This window comes from Alligator sinensis, unplaced genomic scaffold (assembly GCF_000455745.1).
Source record: "Alligator sinensis unplaced genomic scaffold, ASM45574v1 scaffold562_1, whole genome shotgun sequence".
In the NCBI taxonomy this organism is placed as follows: Eukaryota; Metazoa; Chordata; order Crocodylia; family Alligatoridae; genus Alligator; species Alligator sinensis.
The window spans coordinates 1,244,520-1,263,229 of record NW_005842227.1 but is presented as its reverse complement, the minus strand read 5'-3'; the positions used below and the strand labels follow the sequence as shown (position 1 = coordinate 1,263,229).

The window sequence follows — 18,710 nt, the reverse complement described above, 5'->3', positions numbered from 1 at the left end:
AAGTTAGGTACAGAGTTTTGTTCCTTGCATGGATAATGTTGAGAGTAGAATCAATGTATTATCCTGGTTAAGATAACACAGCAGAAAATTGTAAAACAGAGGTGATTGCATACAAATACATGGAAATATTCGCTTCATATCTTTCAGAATCAGCAGTTGACAGCTGTAACCATCTGCACAGTCAAGAGCTAGATGTTATGCCATTATACTGGGGAAGGCATACAGGAGGAACCTCTCTGACAAGTGGAGATCCATGTTGCTTCTTATCAATTCCCAGCATTGGGATACCTTTCCTAGCATCACCTACTCTGCATTTCCACCACTGGCACAGACTGGAATGAATATTCCTGCGCTGCATTTTTCTAGGTACCTCTCTATTCATTTATATTTAAAAAATAATAATTCACAGTGAATAGTCTCTGTTTCTGCTTTTGTAAAACCAAATATAGGGAGTCAGTTTCTCAATTCTGTTATGTGAAATTCTTGGATTATTTTGTGGTGGGGGGATGGTGTTTTGGTTTGCTTTCCCCATGGAGAGATAAGGTATCATCAATTCTCTGAACATTGGATTCCCCAGAGTTCAAACTTGGGTTCTGTTGGCTAGTTGTGGTTGGATTTTTGTTATTATTAGGGATGCAGAAAACTAATCAGACATATTATTCCTTTGTAACATTTCATCCTTTGTAAGGATTAAAGCAATATTAACATTTAGTTATTTGTATTGTTTAAATACATACTTAGTTATATGGTTTGGAAATGCATAATATGTATTAATAACCCTAAAACAATTATAAAACTCAGTTCCAAATACAGTATTTTACTTATTACCAGGGATCTCAGTGTTCCATTTCCTACTCTTTTATTCATGTGAGAAAAATTTGAAAGTGTGTATTTCTATTATGTTTTATCGAACATTTCTAAACACAATTGAAAATTCTTGTACACTTGTTCATCTGTCAAAAGCCATGCTGAGAACATTACCTAAGTAACTTGGGGAGCAGGGATGGACAGACAGTATTCAGCTGATTCATGCTCCTTCCCTTTTTAGAATGATTCAGAGTTACATCTGTCCACAGCCTTACAATCTACGAATTTGCTATTTTAATCTTAAAACTAACAATATGAGATTATGGTAGCCAAGGACCCATATCTATGGTGGGTATTCCTTACGGAGAGTTACAAAATGAAAATTGTTAGAAAAGAGAACAAAAACAAAACTATGTAGAAAGGAATGTACTGCCGTTATCAGTATGTTACTGGTTTGAATCAAGATAATAACATTTTATCATGAAACCAAAATTTATCTTTCAAATAAAATATCATTAGTTTATACCACGTGTTCAACTTGAGGTCAACTTTGTTAATCTTCAGTTGATTAGTATTTTAATAGTCCCAAAAAAACAGTGTGTAGTCCCAATTAAACTAATGGGACTCCTCACTATGTACTACTTGATGAGTGAAATCTAAGCTTCATTAAAATCAATGACAGAACTACCAGTAGTTTCAGTGGTCCAGGATCTCACTCAGTGTACAGTGAGAATCTGGCCCTTCCTCATTTTTCCACTTTTTCAGAGGTGTTTGGATAAGTGAGACAAACAAATAATGTAGGTTCACAAAGCTTTTACTACTAAATTATGGCTATCTTCTGGGAGAGATGCTGCACATTTGTTAGCTAAACAGAATTCTTGAAGGAAGGCACCAATAGGATAAGGAAAGAAGTTAGAGGGTAAAACCTAGCAAAGGCAAAAGTTACTAAGAAAAGTGTCAGGCAATAGTGGAACAAACCCTATTTTAAATCCTTTATTTTACAACTAAATAGTAGGAGATTAAAGGTAAATGTACATGTTACACTTAAACCATGCTAAATATGAGGAACATTTAACAGTGTTAAAGTTAAAATGTATTATGAGCAATTGCACATTACATACAGATTAATACCATTTCTTGCTTGCAGCTTTCTGACATGCCACTAGAAGGTTGGCCAGCAAAGGCCAGGAGTCAGGACACCAGGGCTAAATACGGACATTTGCCCTAGGGACAGAAGTTACACATAAACCGGCTTAAGTGATCAGAAACTGGTTTAAACCTGTAACAGAACAGAAGTTCAGTGCACATAAACCAGTTTCAAAATGGCTGAAACTGGTTTAAGTTAAACCTGGTTGAATGTAGTATCAGACTTAACTGATTTAGGTCAAACCAGTTTATGAAACTTCTATCCCAGACCTCTTCCTTGTTCAAGTTAAATCACAGTCCCCCAGCAACCCAGCATGCTTTGCAGGCCTGGGCTGGGCTGTGCTGTCTGCTCCAAAGAGTAGGGCTGGCCCCACCTCTCTGCTTCCTAGCTGGAGCAGTGAGGACTGGCTCACTGCCTCACCACCCCTCAGGCAAACCCCAGCTGGTGTCTGGGGCCAGGGAGGGGTCTTAAACTTCCTTTCACCTGAGTATAGACCTGCCCTGCCCTCAGAGGCAGCAGGGAGAAGAAGCAAACACACAGCACAGCTGTGTTTACAGTTCTTCAGTTTATAGTTCTTCAGAGAAATAACTATGTTCAAGAAATAACTTGTTCAAGTTTTTATGAATTCCAATGCAACTACCTTTTCCCCGACCCACCGCCCCTCCTCAGCCTGGCAGCACTCCCTTCCCACCCAGCCCAGGCAGAGCACGGGCTAGGGCCTGGCTATGCCCCCTCCACTCCAGCAGCGGGGTGGGTGGGGGGGGCGGTCTTGGAGGGTTTCTCTCTTCTCTTCCCTTCCTTTTGGCAGTGGCTGGCAGGCATGCTCTAGTGCCCTGCCCCCAGCTTCTGGCTTGAGCCACTGTAGGCATGTGGCTGCATTTACTCAATCAAAAGTGATTGTTTGCTTATTGGTTCAATTTTGCAACTCAGACTGACCTACGGAGATTGAATCAACTCAGCCCTGGGCTTTTTGACTGCCTGTATTTAGCCTTGGGGAAGTTAAATCAAGTTTAAAATGGCCACCCATTTAAACTTAGCTTGTCCCAGTGCTGACCTTACACTTACAGAGCCAGTCCTAGTGACTGCCAATCAGTCAAAATCTGTAACTGTCCAGAGGTTCCACGCACACAAACTGGCCTAAACATTGCAGAACCTGTTTAAGATAAACTTGGATCTATGTAGTACCTACCCCCGCACCCGACCTGTGGGTCACACCTTCTCCCACCCCTCATGGGTTGCATTTTCCCGCATCCCCCAGCAGACCTCTAGCCCCTCTTAGGCCCCCCATCCTGACTTACCTGACATTGGGCAGTCAGTTTAAATTGATTTAAGCTCCCCCTAACACCTCCAAATGTCTGTACTTAGCCCTGTGATCTATCCCTGCTCTGAGTTGTGGGGAGAGAGACTGAGAGTGGTCCATCCTGGGATGCTTGAAGACTGCAAATCGCTTGTTTTATCTCCATGAAGCAGATTGAAGTTACCCTAGAGTTAAACCTCACTTTAAGTGGCTTAACTTTGAGATGCTCAGAGACACTTAGCACAAGTTAATGAGTTTTAATGTGCAGGTATTTACTTTTTAAGTGCCCTCAGTATGGTCTAACTGTACTGTTTAACTTCAACCTAAGATTAATTTTGTGTTTGCAAAGCTAAAATTTACCATACTGAAAATAACCATTCCCTTTTAACACCCATCCCTGCATTCTACAAGTACAGTTTCAGACCAACGGAGAAACATAAGTGTTTTTAGATACAAGTCAATTATTCAGAGCACAAGTACTGTAGTACATGTGCATTAAGAGTTTTGCCAATGATAACAAATGATGGGCCAAATCCTCTTCTTATATTAAAACTAGTACAATAATCCCTCTTATGGCAATGAGCCAAAGCCTCAGCTGCTATATCATTGTACTTTCATAAGGCAAGCAGGTTGATCCTATGTGATACCTCTTTTTAAGCTCATAGAACTTAAATCAAACATGTTCCACTATAAAGAAACAGGTTAAATAGGAATATATTAGTCAAAAACTAAGGGTCACAATGAGCAAATTGAGATCCAATTTAAAGGCTAGTTTTGCTATCTGTTAAAACACTGTCTCCTCCAAGATAGTGGGAGAAGGTACTTATGAACCCAATATGCTAAGCTATCATCTTTAAAAGATTTGTAGAAAAAGATATGGAGTCACCTTGCAGATAGAATTTGATGTTATTTTATTCTTCACATTTGGTCTAAAATGTCAGTTTCCATCAGTGCCTTTGGGGACAGCTCTCAGTCAGTGCATTAGGAACATCAGATTTCCATCTGTTTGGTATCAGTCTGTCAGCCTCCAGTATAGATATAGCTATCACTTCTTAATATTAATTCTGACACTACTACCACACATCAGTCAAATCCTGCAGTTCTTCAGCTTTACAGGGTATTTTTTTCTGAGTAATGTGTAAAGACTACAGGATATGAACTATTAGTCTTTTTTTTTTTAATCTAAAAATATAAATCACATTTATGGCCAAATTCATATTAACAGCTGTTTTAAGTGGTTGTATTTCTTGGTTTAGATTACACTAGTTTTTAGCTTTCAGTTGACTGTCCCTAAATTTAGAGTAAATTATGAAGAAGAAGACTCAAAAAGGACAATACTTGCTGAGACCAGATCTGGGTTTACCTTTGTTTCCCTCTGAACTCTAAAGCTAGCCACATGATAAAGCAAGGAATTCCCAAAGACCAGAATATATTCTCTCTATGCTCCAAGTAATTTTGAAATCCATTAATCTGAGTCCAGTAGTTTTTTTCACACACAATCTTTGGCACAAAACCATTAGGCCAATAATTCTTCTGGTCAGTACTGATATAGAACAGAACAAAATCTATACCACTATCACTCAAACAATAAAGTCAAGGAAATTAACTTTGAATCCTTACTCAATTTATTCTGAATTTAAGTCACAAATTTCAATCTGAATTCCTTGGTAATTTCAGTGATAAAATGTGTGGTATTAAAACTGGAGTTGTCCTTAAATAAATAAATAGATAAATAACAGGCAGGTTTTTTTTAACTCTTGTGTCTCTAACCATGATAACATATACTTCTGAGGTAGTTTAATTATTACTGCATTACTTTAAAACAAACATTTTTTTAGCACAAATCAGCTTTCTGCATTACTCAATATACTATTAGGCAAAACCTATAAACTATAAGTAGCAGCTTATTCAACAATCTTCAGTACTTCCTTTTTCTCAAACTGAGTTATGATGCTCCCACCACATGTATTGAGATCACACATCTCGTCCCTGAGCAACCTTCAGGCACCCCTGCATTTGGACCATGTTTACAGGTGAGCAAATCCTAAAATGGTATAAATCAGTTCTGCTTCACTAACAATGGAATGTCACCATTTTGCACCAACTGGTATACACATGCTATACAATACTATACATTGTCCGTTAAAAAGTAGTGTTTTGGATTTAAATAACTAATATGTTAAAATAGAATTTGCTAGGACTTACCTGCAAGTGTTCTGTAATCCACCAAGTCAAACATTACAATAGCTACTGCTGACCAGGTAACAATCAGAGCGAAAACAAGAAGCCATGCTGCTGGTGAACTGAATGTTGTTACTATGTCTTCTGTAACTGATTTCTTTGTCACTTTCACAGGTGGGGTGAGAACGGATCCATTCTTTCCATTTATTATTGTGGTTGTGGTGGACATATGTCCTATTCAAACATCAAGAACAGAAAAACAAATGTTTAGACGACATATTATATTTTCCAATGTAAACATAAAGAACATATATGTCCCTTCTAGTCTGTTATTGTTATTAGAGAAGTGTCCTTTGTTACAAAGTCTCTCAATTCATCTCTACACAGTGCAACAATTAAATGTATGCTTTATATGTTTGCATACATACTAACCTAGACTTAAGTATGTTAACTCTTATCTTACATTGATACATTCCGTTCAGGAAATCACTTAAGAACATGGGGAAGCCAATCACAACACTCAAGTTATTCCACACAATACTTAAGGAAATGACTGAATCACATTGTCCTCAGTTGGACTTACCATAACCATGTCCTTAACATTGTGCTGTCCTGAATCGGAGCAATAATTAATCAAACTAATTCAGGAGGTAACAGAATAGCAATGAATGGCTTTTTGATCATCACTCTACCATGACATTTTCAAACTTAAAACAATGATGGATAGAAGTATAACAACTATCTGGAGGACTGTCTTGTTATAGGCATGGAGGGCAGGCCTTTTTTTCACTTACTGCAACTTACAATCAGTTCTAAGTTACCCAGCTAAAATGTAGGAGATATTTTATTGCCCACTCTGGGAGCCTAAGCGTCCCACATTGTTCTTCTGTACATTGTGTATCTGTACTTCTCTGGAGAGCAATACTGTTCCTATATATTCCATTTTGTAAATTTCACTCAGTGACTTCTATTTCACCTAGTGCAGCTGGCTTACAGAGGCATGAGCTTTCCTATGCAACAGCCTACTTTATCAGATATAATGAATGGACTTGCAAAAAGAGAGGTCATAAAATAAAGAGGGCTTTAAATACAAAGGAAAAGGACGTGGAGAGCCAGTGCTGAGAGGCAACAGGTGAGTTGAAAAGGTCAATAGAGATAAGGAAGATATTTAGCCCACTAAGGGATACAGGAATAAACAGCTGGAGATAAAAAATAGTCCCAGAATGGGATACGAAGTCATAATCTCTGTTGATACCATATTTAACACAATCCAGTCTGGATGACTCCTTGTTCTACAATTTCACGTTAAAGTTGTTTTTTAAAGTTTTTTATTTTGTTTGTTTAAGGACAGCTATTCTGAAGTCAATGATAGAACATTCAGAGAGGTTTTTGCTTGTTTCTAGAATTGAAGTCAAATCAATGTCCATTTGTTCTTTTTGTATAGGGATTGCCCTGTCTAGCCAATGTAGACACCTAAGGGTCCCCGTAAGCAGATGATGATGTATACGATGCTGGTAGAGGAGCAAGTGGATGAACCTTGGATACTAAATTTTGTATGGGATAATCCAATAATGATGTAGTCTGTATTGATGAGGGGGCAAAACCAGCATCTGGGTTTATAGCAAGGTCTCATGGCTTGGTGAGAGTAGGGTTGGTAGTCTGTCACTGCAGAGAGGCAGTTTGAGATAGGGGGTTTGCTTGTGAGACATGACAAGCTCATCCCCCAAGGCTAACTTGAGACAGTCATGCCTCCCGCCCTACTCTACTTTCTAACCAACTTTGAGTTACCCAACTAAGATGAAGGAGATATTCTATTGCCCACTATGAAAGCAGCAGTGCTCCATTACAGGAACAAGGAGACATCCATGCTTCTTCAGAGAGTGATCTTGTTCCTATTATTGGGGCATAACTCCCCCAGAGGTTATGCCCCAACTAGAATTGTTCCTACATTTTACTCCAGTGCAGAGCTGGTCAGAAGCTGAACTTGGTCATCCATTAGGTGAGACAGAATTTTGCCCAGTGTCAGATCTGCAGGTGATTGAAATTATCAGACTTTTGTTGACCTTAATGGAGTGATGGCAGTTCAAACAAATTTAGCAGTTAACTATCATTCTGTTGTCAAGGGCACATGTATAACAATGGCAAAATCTGTGAAGACAATCCTATCCAAGTAGTTTTATAAATAAATTTGTTTAGCACATTGTTTTATTTCATGAGCTAACCTTCTAAAAAACTAGTCTTTTCTCCAAAAACAGCGAACTAAATACTGTAAGCTAATGCCTCAGTATTAGAAAGACAGGCATATATTTTACTTCTCAATGGGCACATCTACATGAGCTGCAACTGCAAAGTGGTTACTGCACATTTATTTAATACTTGGGTTGCTGGGTTTTGAAAACCTCCAAGGATGGAGCTTCCACCACCTCTGTGGGTAACCTGTTCCAGTGTTTTACTACCCTCCTAGTAAGAAAATTCTTCCTAATATCTAACCTAAACTTCCCTTGCTGCAACTTGAGACTGTTGCTCCTTGTTCTGTTATCAAGTCAGTAAGCAGCAACTGACCATTTACTGCTTAATACAAATGCATTTTTATATACACAAATTATGTAACCTGCTTCCCTTTGGCTTGTGCTGCATATAGCTCAAAATAATAGTGACTGTTTATGGTTTCACTTTATAACATTTTAAATTACTAAAATTAAAAACCTGAAAATTATTAAAGATGTTTTTCATTTTTGAACTTAAACAAGTTGTAAGCTGAACAATCATTGTTTTCATTTGATCTCTCCCTATTCATCAATATTAGAATGGTGCAGTAACATAATCTTGGAGGTAATTTCTCTAGCAGCTACATTGGTGCGTTATCTGCGGCAGTAACCTAAAAAGTCCAAACATGTGTAATATAACTGTATAGTTTTGATTAAGCTCAGTTAAAGAGATATGAATCAGGCCTGAAATCTTTTCATTGGATCCAAGGGCACTGCATCCAATGTTATTAGAATCTGAATTTTGAGTAATCCGCCTTATTGTTAAAGAATAAAGATCAATGCAAATGAACACTATCTTGTGCTTTTGGTATATTTTAAATACCAAAGAGAAATATGAACAGGTAATACCTGACAAGCTCATGTCAGTGCTTCCCATATTGCCTCTACCATATAATTGCCACCTCCTTTGCATGGTAGGTAGAGGGAGAAATAACTGAACATTCAGATAACCAAAAAAGGGATATATATGAAAGAGCTGTACTAAACAAATATTACTCAGTCTCCATGTCTTACATCCAAACAACAATTATTTGTCTGGAAATTCTACCATTATTTATTTGGAAATTCAACCTGAAAGAATCTTGAAAGGAGAACATAAGATGCTACTGGCTAACTTTTATGTCAGTGTCACCAACCTGAGTACTTAAGGAAATAAATACACACATATGTTATGGTAAATAAGATCCTTTGTTTCACCCAGAGGTTTCTCTTTTTCTAAATTTAAACAGAGCATAAAGCTTTCAAGCCTGATGTTGATGAGAACAGTTTTGTTTGAAATCAGTTCAAAAGTGTGATGTGATAATGAACCAGTTTCTGTGTATTTTGCAAAAATTTATAATGAGAAGGTCAGTGTGAGATTCAATAGTAGTAGGATTTCCACTTGAGCACAGTACGTTAGAAATGAAGTTAATCCAATTCATGTACTAAACTATTCAATATTTGACATTAATTGTGGGTTTCACTGTGTTTGTATATGATCTTCAATATTTTTTGCCCATTTTCCTTTGCATTATCTCCAAAAACACCTGTATACAGAACAAGTGTCTTCTAAGCCTTAGACATATGTTCTGCTAAACAATAATGTTGTATAAGTGGCACAGAATTGGCATATTACATTATTTTTATCATTTACTTTAAATTTGGTCTTATTTATGGATAGTTAACTGGATGCTTATCTTGCTGGGATCCTATGACCCCAGCTGACTTCCTGCCCTTTGGGCAGGGGGCTGGACTCGATGATCTTCCGAGGTCCCTTCCAGCCCTAATGTCTATGAAATCTATGAAATCTATGAAGTTTATTCAGTTCATGAATAATCTTATCTACTAAAATGTAATCTATACTCATTTTTTTTATATTTTAAAATCATCACTGCTTCCATTTTTCTAAACATAAATTTTGGATCAAATTTTTCACTTCAGGAGAAAAATCTGCCAAGTGATAAAGCGTAATAAACATCATCTTCCTAAAGTCATACTCCAAGTCAACAGCATTACGTTTTGCTACTGCCTTGCATATAAAAAGGAAATAATTCGTGCATGCAACAGGTTATAAATGAGACATTATGCATTTTTTCCTCTGGGGAGATCAGGAGTTTATGATGTGAGAGAGAACAGAAAGGTACTATCTCATCTTGACTGGTCTGATTAACATCATAACATACATCTCCAATGACATACTAATGTCAGATATTTGCACGGTTAAAGCAAAGATAATTAAAATTATATATATTCAAATTACTATTTAAGTTAGAGTTCTACCAAGAAAAGCAGCTATGTACAAATAATGCCTTTTTATTCAACAAATCTGCACCTTTTGTATTTCAGTCATATCTGTTTTTATGAAACACTTTAGAGAGAAAGAGGGAGCAAGAAAAAGAGAATAACTATTCTGCTAGTTACATACCATCTATGGAGGCAGAACAGCTGGGTTCCAGCTGTAGTGAATAATTATTTATACAAAATGAAACAGTGTAAACAGGAGAGACTGGCACTACCAAACTTGCAGCAGTTCTGTGAATCTTGTCAATTCACTGCAATGTCACAAATAGTTTCAGAAGGCAGTTACTTTTAAAACAGAGCCACACTTCTCTAGAAATCTAGAGAGTTTACTAATGTTCAAATGCATCCGACAAATATGGCCATTCTAAGATTACGTATAAAATTTATGCATATAGGTTTATGTAGAAGGTATGCTTTCATTAAATGGGTGTGGAAAAGCAATTACAAGCTTCTTTGCACTGTTAGATTCAGATTAAAGGTAGAATAGAAATACTCAGTGCTTGGGCCAAATTCAGCACCAGTAGTATGGACAAAAGCAAAATGCACTTCTTTTCACAGTCCAGGACCCTTTTACTTCATTGTCAGGCCACCCAAAATTTATTCAAGGCATGCAATAACAGTGAAGCTGCAGACATAGCACCTCATTTGCAGTATTAGCTTTATAGTTGGGAGTAGTGGCAATAAATGGAGATGACTGCAGAAGTAAGAGTGGTGAAAATTTCATAGCACAAAGTGAGATTGGCAAAAGACTATTGGTGAAGAGAAATCTGCAAGACAAAACCAGGATATATGAATGCCTGCAGACAAGCCTGGCACTTTCTTTAATACATAATACTAACATTGCTACTACGGGAAAGCAATGGTGTTGCCTACTTGAAAATGTACCTCCATTACCCTCATTTCTAGTAATCATGTTGAGGCCTCCTGAGAGTATGTCCCTACCTGCTATGATGGCTCCTTTAGAAGGTGAAATATAATTACAGAGTGGTTACAACTCACATGACTGACACAGTAAAAATAACTGGCAGATGACTGTGTTTTGTCCACACTACTGTTCCCACTGTGCAAGATCCTGAAAATAAAATGGGAAGACAAAATGCCAAACACAGAGGTGCTGGAGCATGCAGAACCGACACATTAGAAACCACTATCAAGAAAAGGAGGTGGCGATGGCTCAGCTATGTCAGGAGAATGGGAGGAGACTGTGTCCCCAAGAATATTTTGTACAGCAAGATTCAAGATGGCTCTAGAAAGTGTGGTTGCCCTCCATGGCAGTACCACAACATGTGCAAAAATGATATGAAGTCATTCAACATCAGTGTAGATAGCTGGGAGGAGTGCACAGGGAACATGTGGCCCTGGGTGCAGCTCAACATGAAGTGGTTTTGATCCAGAGGATGGAAGCAAAGCAAGAAAGAAGGAAGCATCATGCTGTAAACTTGGACTCCAACTCAGACCATGGGTCTGTGAAACTTGTAATAACCTGTGTCACTCTCAAATTGGGCTTGTCAGCCACAAGTGGATTCATTGGGCATCTGACTAGACCTCTTATGTATACGCAATGATCCAGAGGATCAATTGTTGCCTATGTATTCTCACTGTTGGTACTGCTAGAACAGCTACACTAGTATAGAGAATCTTGAGATACATTTTTGGTATAAAGCATAGACTGAGAAGTGAAATGCTAAATGTATTTTATTGCTCTGACCAGATCTTCTCACTAGCTGGTTGAAACATTCAATTGACTTCTCTTCTCTGTGTCATACTTGGACTTCAGTACATATGAAATGCTGAGACTGAAAGAAAGAAAACTATCTATGCTGGAGATGCTCAAATGAAATCAGATTTAACAGACATCCCAGAATTCACAAAAATACACAGCAGTACAAGGATGCTGTTCCATCCAGGGTTAACACACTGATGTGCCAAGAGCAAAATCTCCCCTGTCATGTCTGTTGTTTATATTAGCAGATTTCTCAGAATTAAAAGATGGCTTCTCTACAGCTAAAAATAAAAATAGCTAAATAAATACATGAAATTGAAATATTAGAAAGTGGAGATTGGGGCTGCCTGTGAGGGAATGGATTACATACTTATCAGTGACTGATAGTTATAAAACTGTAATATTATTTATGAAATAAGCAAGGTAGGAGAGTTTAAAATTATGCAGAGACCATTTCTACATGACAAAAGGAAGAGCAAAGAGATTATGGAACATGGAAGAAGAGGGTGCATGAAAATTAACTGAACAATTGAATACAAAAAAGGCAGTTATCATTGTAAATGGTGCTGTGTGCTCTTTTAATTTCCTTTTTCTCTTATTATTACTGTATTGGTTTTATTTTTGATCAATATAAAATGTAATTATATAAAAGGATTATATAAGGATTACGATGACTTTAAATGAGGGGAAAGCAGCAAGAGAAGACGAAGTCTTTAGAAACAAATATACTATTTTTATGCAAATGCTCTTTATAAAGGAGAAATATAAAAAATATATAAAAAGCAAGTAGAACTTTTTTCTAAAGAGAGTAGTTTTCAAAGCCTTCCACAAAATGCCAGCTGCATTTTAAAAATCAAAGAATTCAGAGAAGACTTTTTTTTTAAATCAGCCTCATATTATATCCAGTGCATTCTCATGTAATTAAATTTATCATTGATATGAATTTATTTCTGAAGCAGTTAAAGTGTCAAAGGAGAGCAGTTGTTATTGACCTCCATTCACAGACTGACAGAGCAAATGAAGTTCTGTTAAGACTTGAATTTTCATTCATCTGCATTTCCATATACTGGTTAGGTAGAGTTTTGAATCCCTTTGAGCATCTTTTTTCTGGACATACAAAAATAGGCAAGTGCCAAGGATGACCCAGATCACTAAGGACTAGGCTTCCAGTTGTCCAGAGCCAAGTGATAGGTTTGGGATGATGACTTAGGTTTAGGGAGCCAGAATCACATGATGGTTGTACAGGTATAGGGCTTCCAATAAGAGAGCTTGCTCTACCAGATTGGGAAAGAAAAGGGTTATCATGAACTTAGAGGCGGGTTTCTCTTGGAAAACAAAGAATCTGGAGTTGGTCTGGCAGAGGTCCCCTGCTGTGAAAGACACAGAAGGTCCCTGGGTGTTGATATGAAGCTAGACATCAGGCAGATAAGGTGACTTGTCTTGAGATAGATACCTGCAATGAGAGACAGGATGCGTCCTATGACAACATGAAATCTTATTAGTTTTCTGAAAAAAATAGCTAGGAAGATCTAGGTTTTGTGAAAGAAATGCTGAGTCCCAACACCATAGAATTTGGAAAGACGTGCTTGGTTTGACGTATGAACCATGGTATTTCATAAACTAGACATGAAGGTGTTATCTGACACACACAGAAATCTCAAAGCAGTCTTTGAAAACTCCAAGAATGGATAACTGATGCCAGTTTCTGTATGACCTTCTTACAGTGAGCTTATCAGTAGGGCTCAGCAATAAGACGCAGCATTGAAACTGTGGGAGTTTCATAATTGACTTCAGCAAGAGAAACATTAGGTCAGTTCTGAGTGTTTCTGAAAATTCCACATTAAAATTCCATGTTGTCCTCACGTTTTATCAAGTGGCAAATTTAAATTTCAGATATGTCTGTGTAATGGAGCGCCCAACAACTTACTGTAAAGTCCATGGGACTTAGAAGCCAATGTCCCATTTTCAAATGACCTAAGTGTATTTGATGATTTAGAGAGAGAGAAAAAAAAAGAAAAATATTTAGCCTTAAGCTGCCACCTTGCCCTGCTTTCTGCCTCAGTTGAAAAGAACATGGCTAACCATCTCCCTCCTCTGTGTGGTAGCATTCTACATGCCCACCAAATCACTGGCCCAGCTTACATCTGTAAGTGCTAATGTATTTTCAAACAGGAAATAAAGCCTATGTATTAAAGTAGAATGATGATTTCCAACATTTAATTATAGAAAAAATAGGCTCGTAAACCTTACAAGCGAAAGCAAAAAAAAAAAAAGATTTTGAATTTGTCTGTAAAGAACATTGTGTCTACAACATGTAACCGTTCTTGTTGTGATTTTTCTATTGTGCCTAATTCTTTTTTTGAGAAGCATTTATGTGATTCAGCATTTAGGTATTACAACTAGGGAAGATATTATCATCAAGAAGTCTTCAGATGGTGTTGTTGATCCTGTCAAAACAGTCTCCTTTGATTGAGATTGTATTGCAAACTCCTATGTAATAATCTTTGTACCTTAAATGACTGCTGAAAGAAAAGTAAAAAAAAGTGCTAATGTCAAATTTTGAATTCTTATAGAATAAGATAGCAGCTTTTAATGAGTTATTTTGTAGCTCATTTTATTGTCAGATGCATCATTTTGTGAGGTAATTTCATGACAATTCACCAGACCAGAAGGATTAGCATTGAGAGAGGGAGAAAAAGGAGGAGGAAGGAAGAAAGGAAGTCAGGATGTCGCAGTTAAGTGACAGTTGACAGTACTAAGCAGTAAGGGTGACATTTAGCATAATACTATGCATCAAATTTAAGCTTTCAACATTCCCAAAATTAAGCATTTCATTTTTTAAATTTGAAGTGACTTTTCATCATGAAATTTCCTTTATTTTTACTTTAAAAATATTTAAGTGGCTTGAAATCAAACTGAAATGTTTCACTTCAGGTCAAAAAAACAGTCAATTCAACTCTAAATGAATATTTTTGATGGCTTGGAATTGCCAAGAAGATAAAATATCCATTACATGTCCAGCTCTGCATCGACAGTTTTTATATTTTCTATAGTAATATTTTCCCTACTTTACAGACAAACTACCATTCTTGAAAGATAACAAGAACACTCTCTTTGGGCTCCTCTTAGATATCTGACATTTCTGAAGAAGATACCAAAGATTTCAGATATACCTGTGAATTGATACAACCTGAGAGGTACAATGTAGCTTTTGAAATGACAAACTGAAGTCTGAAAGAAAATAGGTGTCATTATCTTTACAGAATAAGAACCTTGTGTTGTGGGGTTACTGTAAGTATTCTGTTTGCTATTAATTTGTTTGGATACTAAATTCCATACCATTTTCAAAGCCTTTGTTAATGGCTTAAAAGTGTAAATGTTTATTTTCCTTAGTTTGTAAAATGAAGCCATCACCATGTCTCTGGGCCTGTCTAAATCTGAATGATTAGATGCTTACCCCAGGAGAGCAATCCAGTTTAACCAAGAGAGGTATATGCCTCCAAATAATAATCCAGTTACCTGAATGTGCTTAGGGGTAACTCACAGGAAATACAAAGCATAAGTGTTTTTGGACACCCCTTGCTCTCAGGGGGCGCGTCCACGCATGCAGAACTGTGCGCTTGCAGCAGATCAAATAGGAGAAACCCAAATTTGAGCCAGGGATTTTTGCCTCAGCACACATGCCCAGACATGCACTTTGGTATGTGGCAAGTTGTGCCACTTGGGGAAAAATAACCCTGCCCAGCTCCTCCCAGATCTGCAGCCAGGGGTAGCTAGAGCCTGGGGCCAGCACCTGTGCTGGCCCCAACAATATAAAAACCTGCCATGTGCTGACCCCAGCAGTATAAAAACCTGCCCTGGAAAGTAGCCAGTTGGTATTTGGGGGCACTACCCCTTGTGCCAGCTGGACTGCTAAAGCAGCCCTAACTTAGAGTGGCCCATGCACCCTCTCCCTACTCCATCAGTCTGGCAGTGGGGGCTGCTGCCTAGTTGTGACCTACTGCCACCTGCAACAGCATCTGCCCCTCAGACCTGTGGCCCCAGGGCTGCTCACCTGCCAGACCCAGATGGGGTGTCCCTGCTCTGCCATCTGGGCAGCTATTGCCCAAAAGATGTGCTTCTTGTGGTAGCCCACTTTGAACTATCAAAGTGTGTCCTCTTGGCCCCAAATGGCCAAGAGTTCAGCCACCTGGTCTATTCTCCAGCTGGGTCCCCAGTGCTGGCCCTGGACAGGCTCCTCTGCCCGAGGCTCGCCCCGAGTCTCGCCACTTATCTCACCAGCAGAGATCCTGGTGTTCCCTATTCAAAAATTGCAAATTCTCTGATAAGAAACCCAAAATCTCTCATTAAAATACCCAAAATAATGTTCTTTTGCTATTAAAATGAAATGCCACTATATACAGAGAGATCAATTGGGCAAAGTTTTATTGATATATTTACAAGTTTAAAGCAATTTGGAATCTTAGCAGTGCCTCTACCATCATAATAAAATAAATTCTAAATATCTATACACTTTGGCATTCACTTTTGGCTTTTTTGTCATAAAAAATCAGAGCTGCCCCTATGTACTTCGCTCACCAGGATGTGCAGCTCTGCATAGCACTGATATTCTAGTGCCCTGCCCCTGCCCTTGCCCCTCATTCTCAACCCACAGCCTGTCCCCCACCTCCCCCACCGCAGTCCCCTCACTTCTGGCCCTCAAGGCATCAAATGCAGACTGGCAAAGTTTGCAGACAACATTAAACTATGGGAGAAGGCAGTCACACTGGAGGAGAGGCTGGGAATACAGGCTTACCTCGACAGGCTCGCAAGGTGGGCAAACTAAAAGGTTTTGGTATTTAATGTAGAGAAATGCAGGGTGCTCCACTTTGGGAGGAAAAACCAGCATCATACTTATAAGCTCAGCAGTGCTATGCTTGCTAGCACCTTGACTGGAAAAGACCTGGGGGTCTTGATTGACCACAAAATGAACATGCACCACCAATGTGATGCTGTAGCCAGCAAAGCAAACCAAACTCTGGCATGAATTCACTGATGCATCTCAAGCAAAGCCAGGGATGTCATCCTCCTGCTTTACTTGGCCTTAGTGAGGCTGCAGCTGGAGTACTGCATCCAGTTTTGGGCCCCCCACTTCAAGAGAGGCATGGATCTGGGAGAACAGTTGTCCATCAGGGCTCCCCAAGGGATAACAAGGTCTAACGGCCACAAACTTCTGGAAGACTGATTTAGACTGGAAAAAATTCTTTACAGTCCAAGTGTCCAGGGTCTGGAACAGACTCCCCCCAGAGGTGGTGCAAGCACCTACTCCGGACTCATTCAAAAAATGTTTGCATACTTACCTTGCTGGGATCATTTGACCTCAGCAGATGGGGTGGTGGGGGGGGGGGGGGGTGGGGGCTGGACTCAATCTCATGAGGTCCGTTCTAGCCCCTAATGTCTATGACATCTATGACATCTATGTGGGTTATGGGTTTATGGGGTTGGCTTGGGGGTGTGGGGTTTGTGGGTGGATTGTGGGGGGACTGTGAGTGTTGGGGGCTATGGGGGGGAGCTGCTCTGGAAGGGTAGGTCCTGTGCCCCCTGCAAGGCACAGTCCCCCTGCACAGCTCACAAACTTCCCCCACAGGGGCCACAACTCCCCCCCAACAGGGGCCACAGCTCCCCAACAGGGCCCATGGCCCCCCAACAGGGCCCAAATGTCCTCTGTGGGGACTAAGACCCCCCCTGCAGGACCTACATGCCCCCCCCACAGGGACTAAAACACTACTGCGGGGCCCACATTGCCCCCCCCCCCAACCCACAGCTCACCAGCAGCAACAGCAGCCATCAGGGCTCTCAGGGCTTCCACATGGTGCAGGACAGTGTGGCTCAGCTCTGGCCTCCCGGCACCCAGCGCTGCCTGTGGCATGTTGTACAGGCCCAGCTCAGCTCAGCACAGGGTCATGCACCTTTGGGCAGTTCTGGGATGCTTGGGCTGTCACTCAGGGACCTACATCACTCACGGGCACCACGTGTCATGCCAGGCCAGGTCCTGCATGCACAGAACTGGCCCAGCTCGACGGTACATGGGGCCCATGCACACAGGACCGGGTCCAGCATGACATGTAGTCCCAGCAGGTAGCATGGGGCCCCAGGTGACAGCCCAAGCAAGATAGAGCTGCCTGAAGATACATGGCCCCACACCGAGCTGGGCCGGGCCCACACGATATGGCACAGGCAATGCCAGGTGCCAGGCAGCCAGGGCCATACTGTGCTGCCCCATGCTGCTCGGGGGCTGTGCCAGGAGGGCCCTGAGTGCCCCAATGGCTACTGCTGCTGCAGGGGGAGAGAACTATGGGCCTTGTGGGGGGAAGGTAAGGGACGCACCCCTCCTGAACAGCCACCCCCACACAGTCCCCTTCCTTCTTGGTCCCCTGTACTCACACAGTCCTGGCTTCAGTCCCCCCCCACACCCAGTCCCTACTTACCTGGGGACAGAGCCCGGGTCCAGGTCACTGCAGCCTGCACCGCTGCTTGCCCCGCATGTGCTGCAGTGTGCTCTAGCACCAGCATAAGAGGCAGCCATAGAGACACTCTGGCTGGCTACCAGAGTGTCCAGAACCATGGTCTACCCCATTTTTTTCCTCTGTGTGGGGTTTGTTTGGTTTTTTGATACCTGCATATCCAGGTTTCTGGGGGGTTTTATTCCCAGCATGCCTCTCGCTGTTTCTCAAACTGCCTTGAGAAGCAGCAAGAGGCACATGCGGGCTTGTCTGGATGCGCCCAGAAGATATATACCCTGATTTAGGCTGCATATTAGGTGCCTCCATTTTCTTGATCTTCATCCTGCTTCTGAATGAAAATCTTTAACTGCCCACTCACCTATTGCATCATTGTCTAGAGGTTGCAATACACACACAAGACATGGGACACCTGGGATATAGATCCTCTTAAGCTTAAGGGAATGCAAACTAATATCCAACTTCCCAAATAGAGTGCACAGGCTACAAAGTAGTTCAAGCATGGAGC

General features: G+C 40.2%; 1 protein-coding gene across 34 annotated transcripts in view; it reads right to left on the bottom strand.

The window, feature by feature from the left end:
- TRDN (triadin) overlaps window positions 1-18,710 on the bottom strand; it is a 366,530-nt gene that overhangs the window by 319,062 nt on the left and 28,758 nt on the right. For all 34 annotated transcript variants that reach the window (XR_003094912.1, XR_003094911.1, XR_003094913.1 and 31 more), the window contains exon 2: window positions 5,457-5,666. Coding sequence is in view for 30 of the 34 variants with exons in the window: in XM_025208370.1 (XP_025064155.1) it covers window positions 5,457-5,666 (210 nt within the window). In the remaining 4 variants the exon portion in view is untranslated. The remainder of the gene's footprint in view (window positions 1-5,456; window positions 5,667-18,710) is intronic.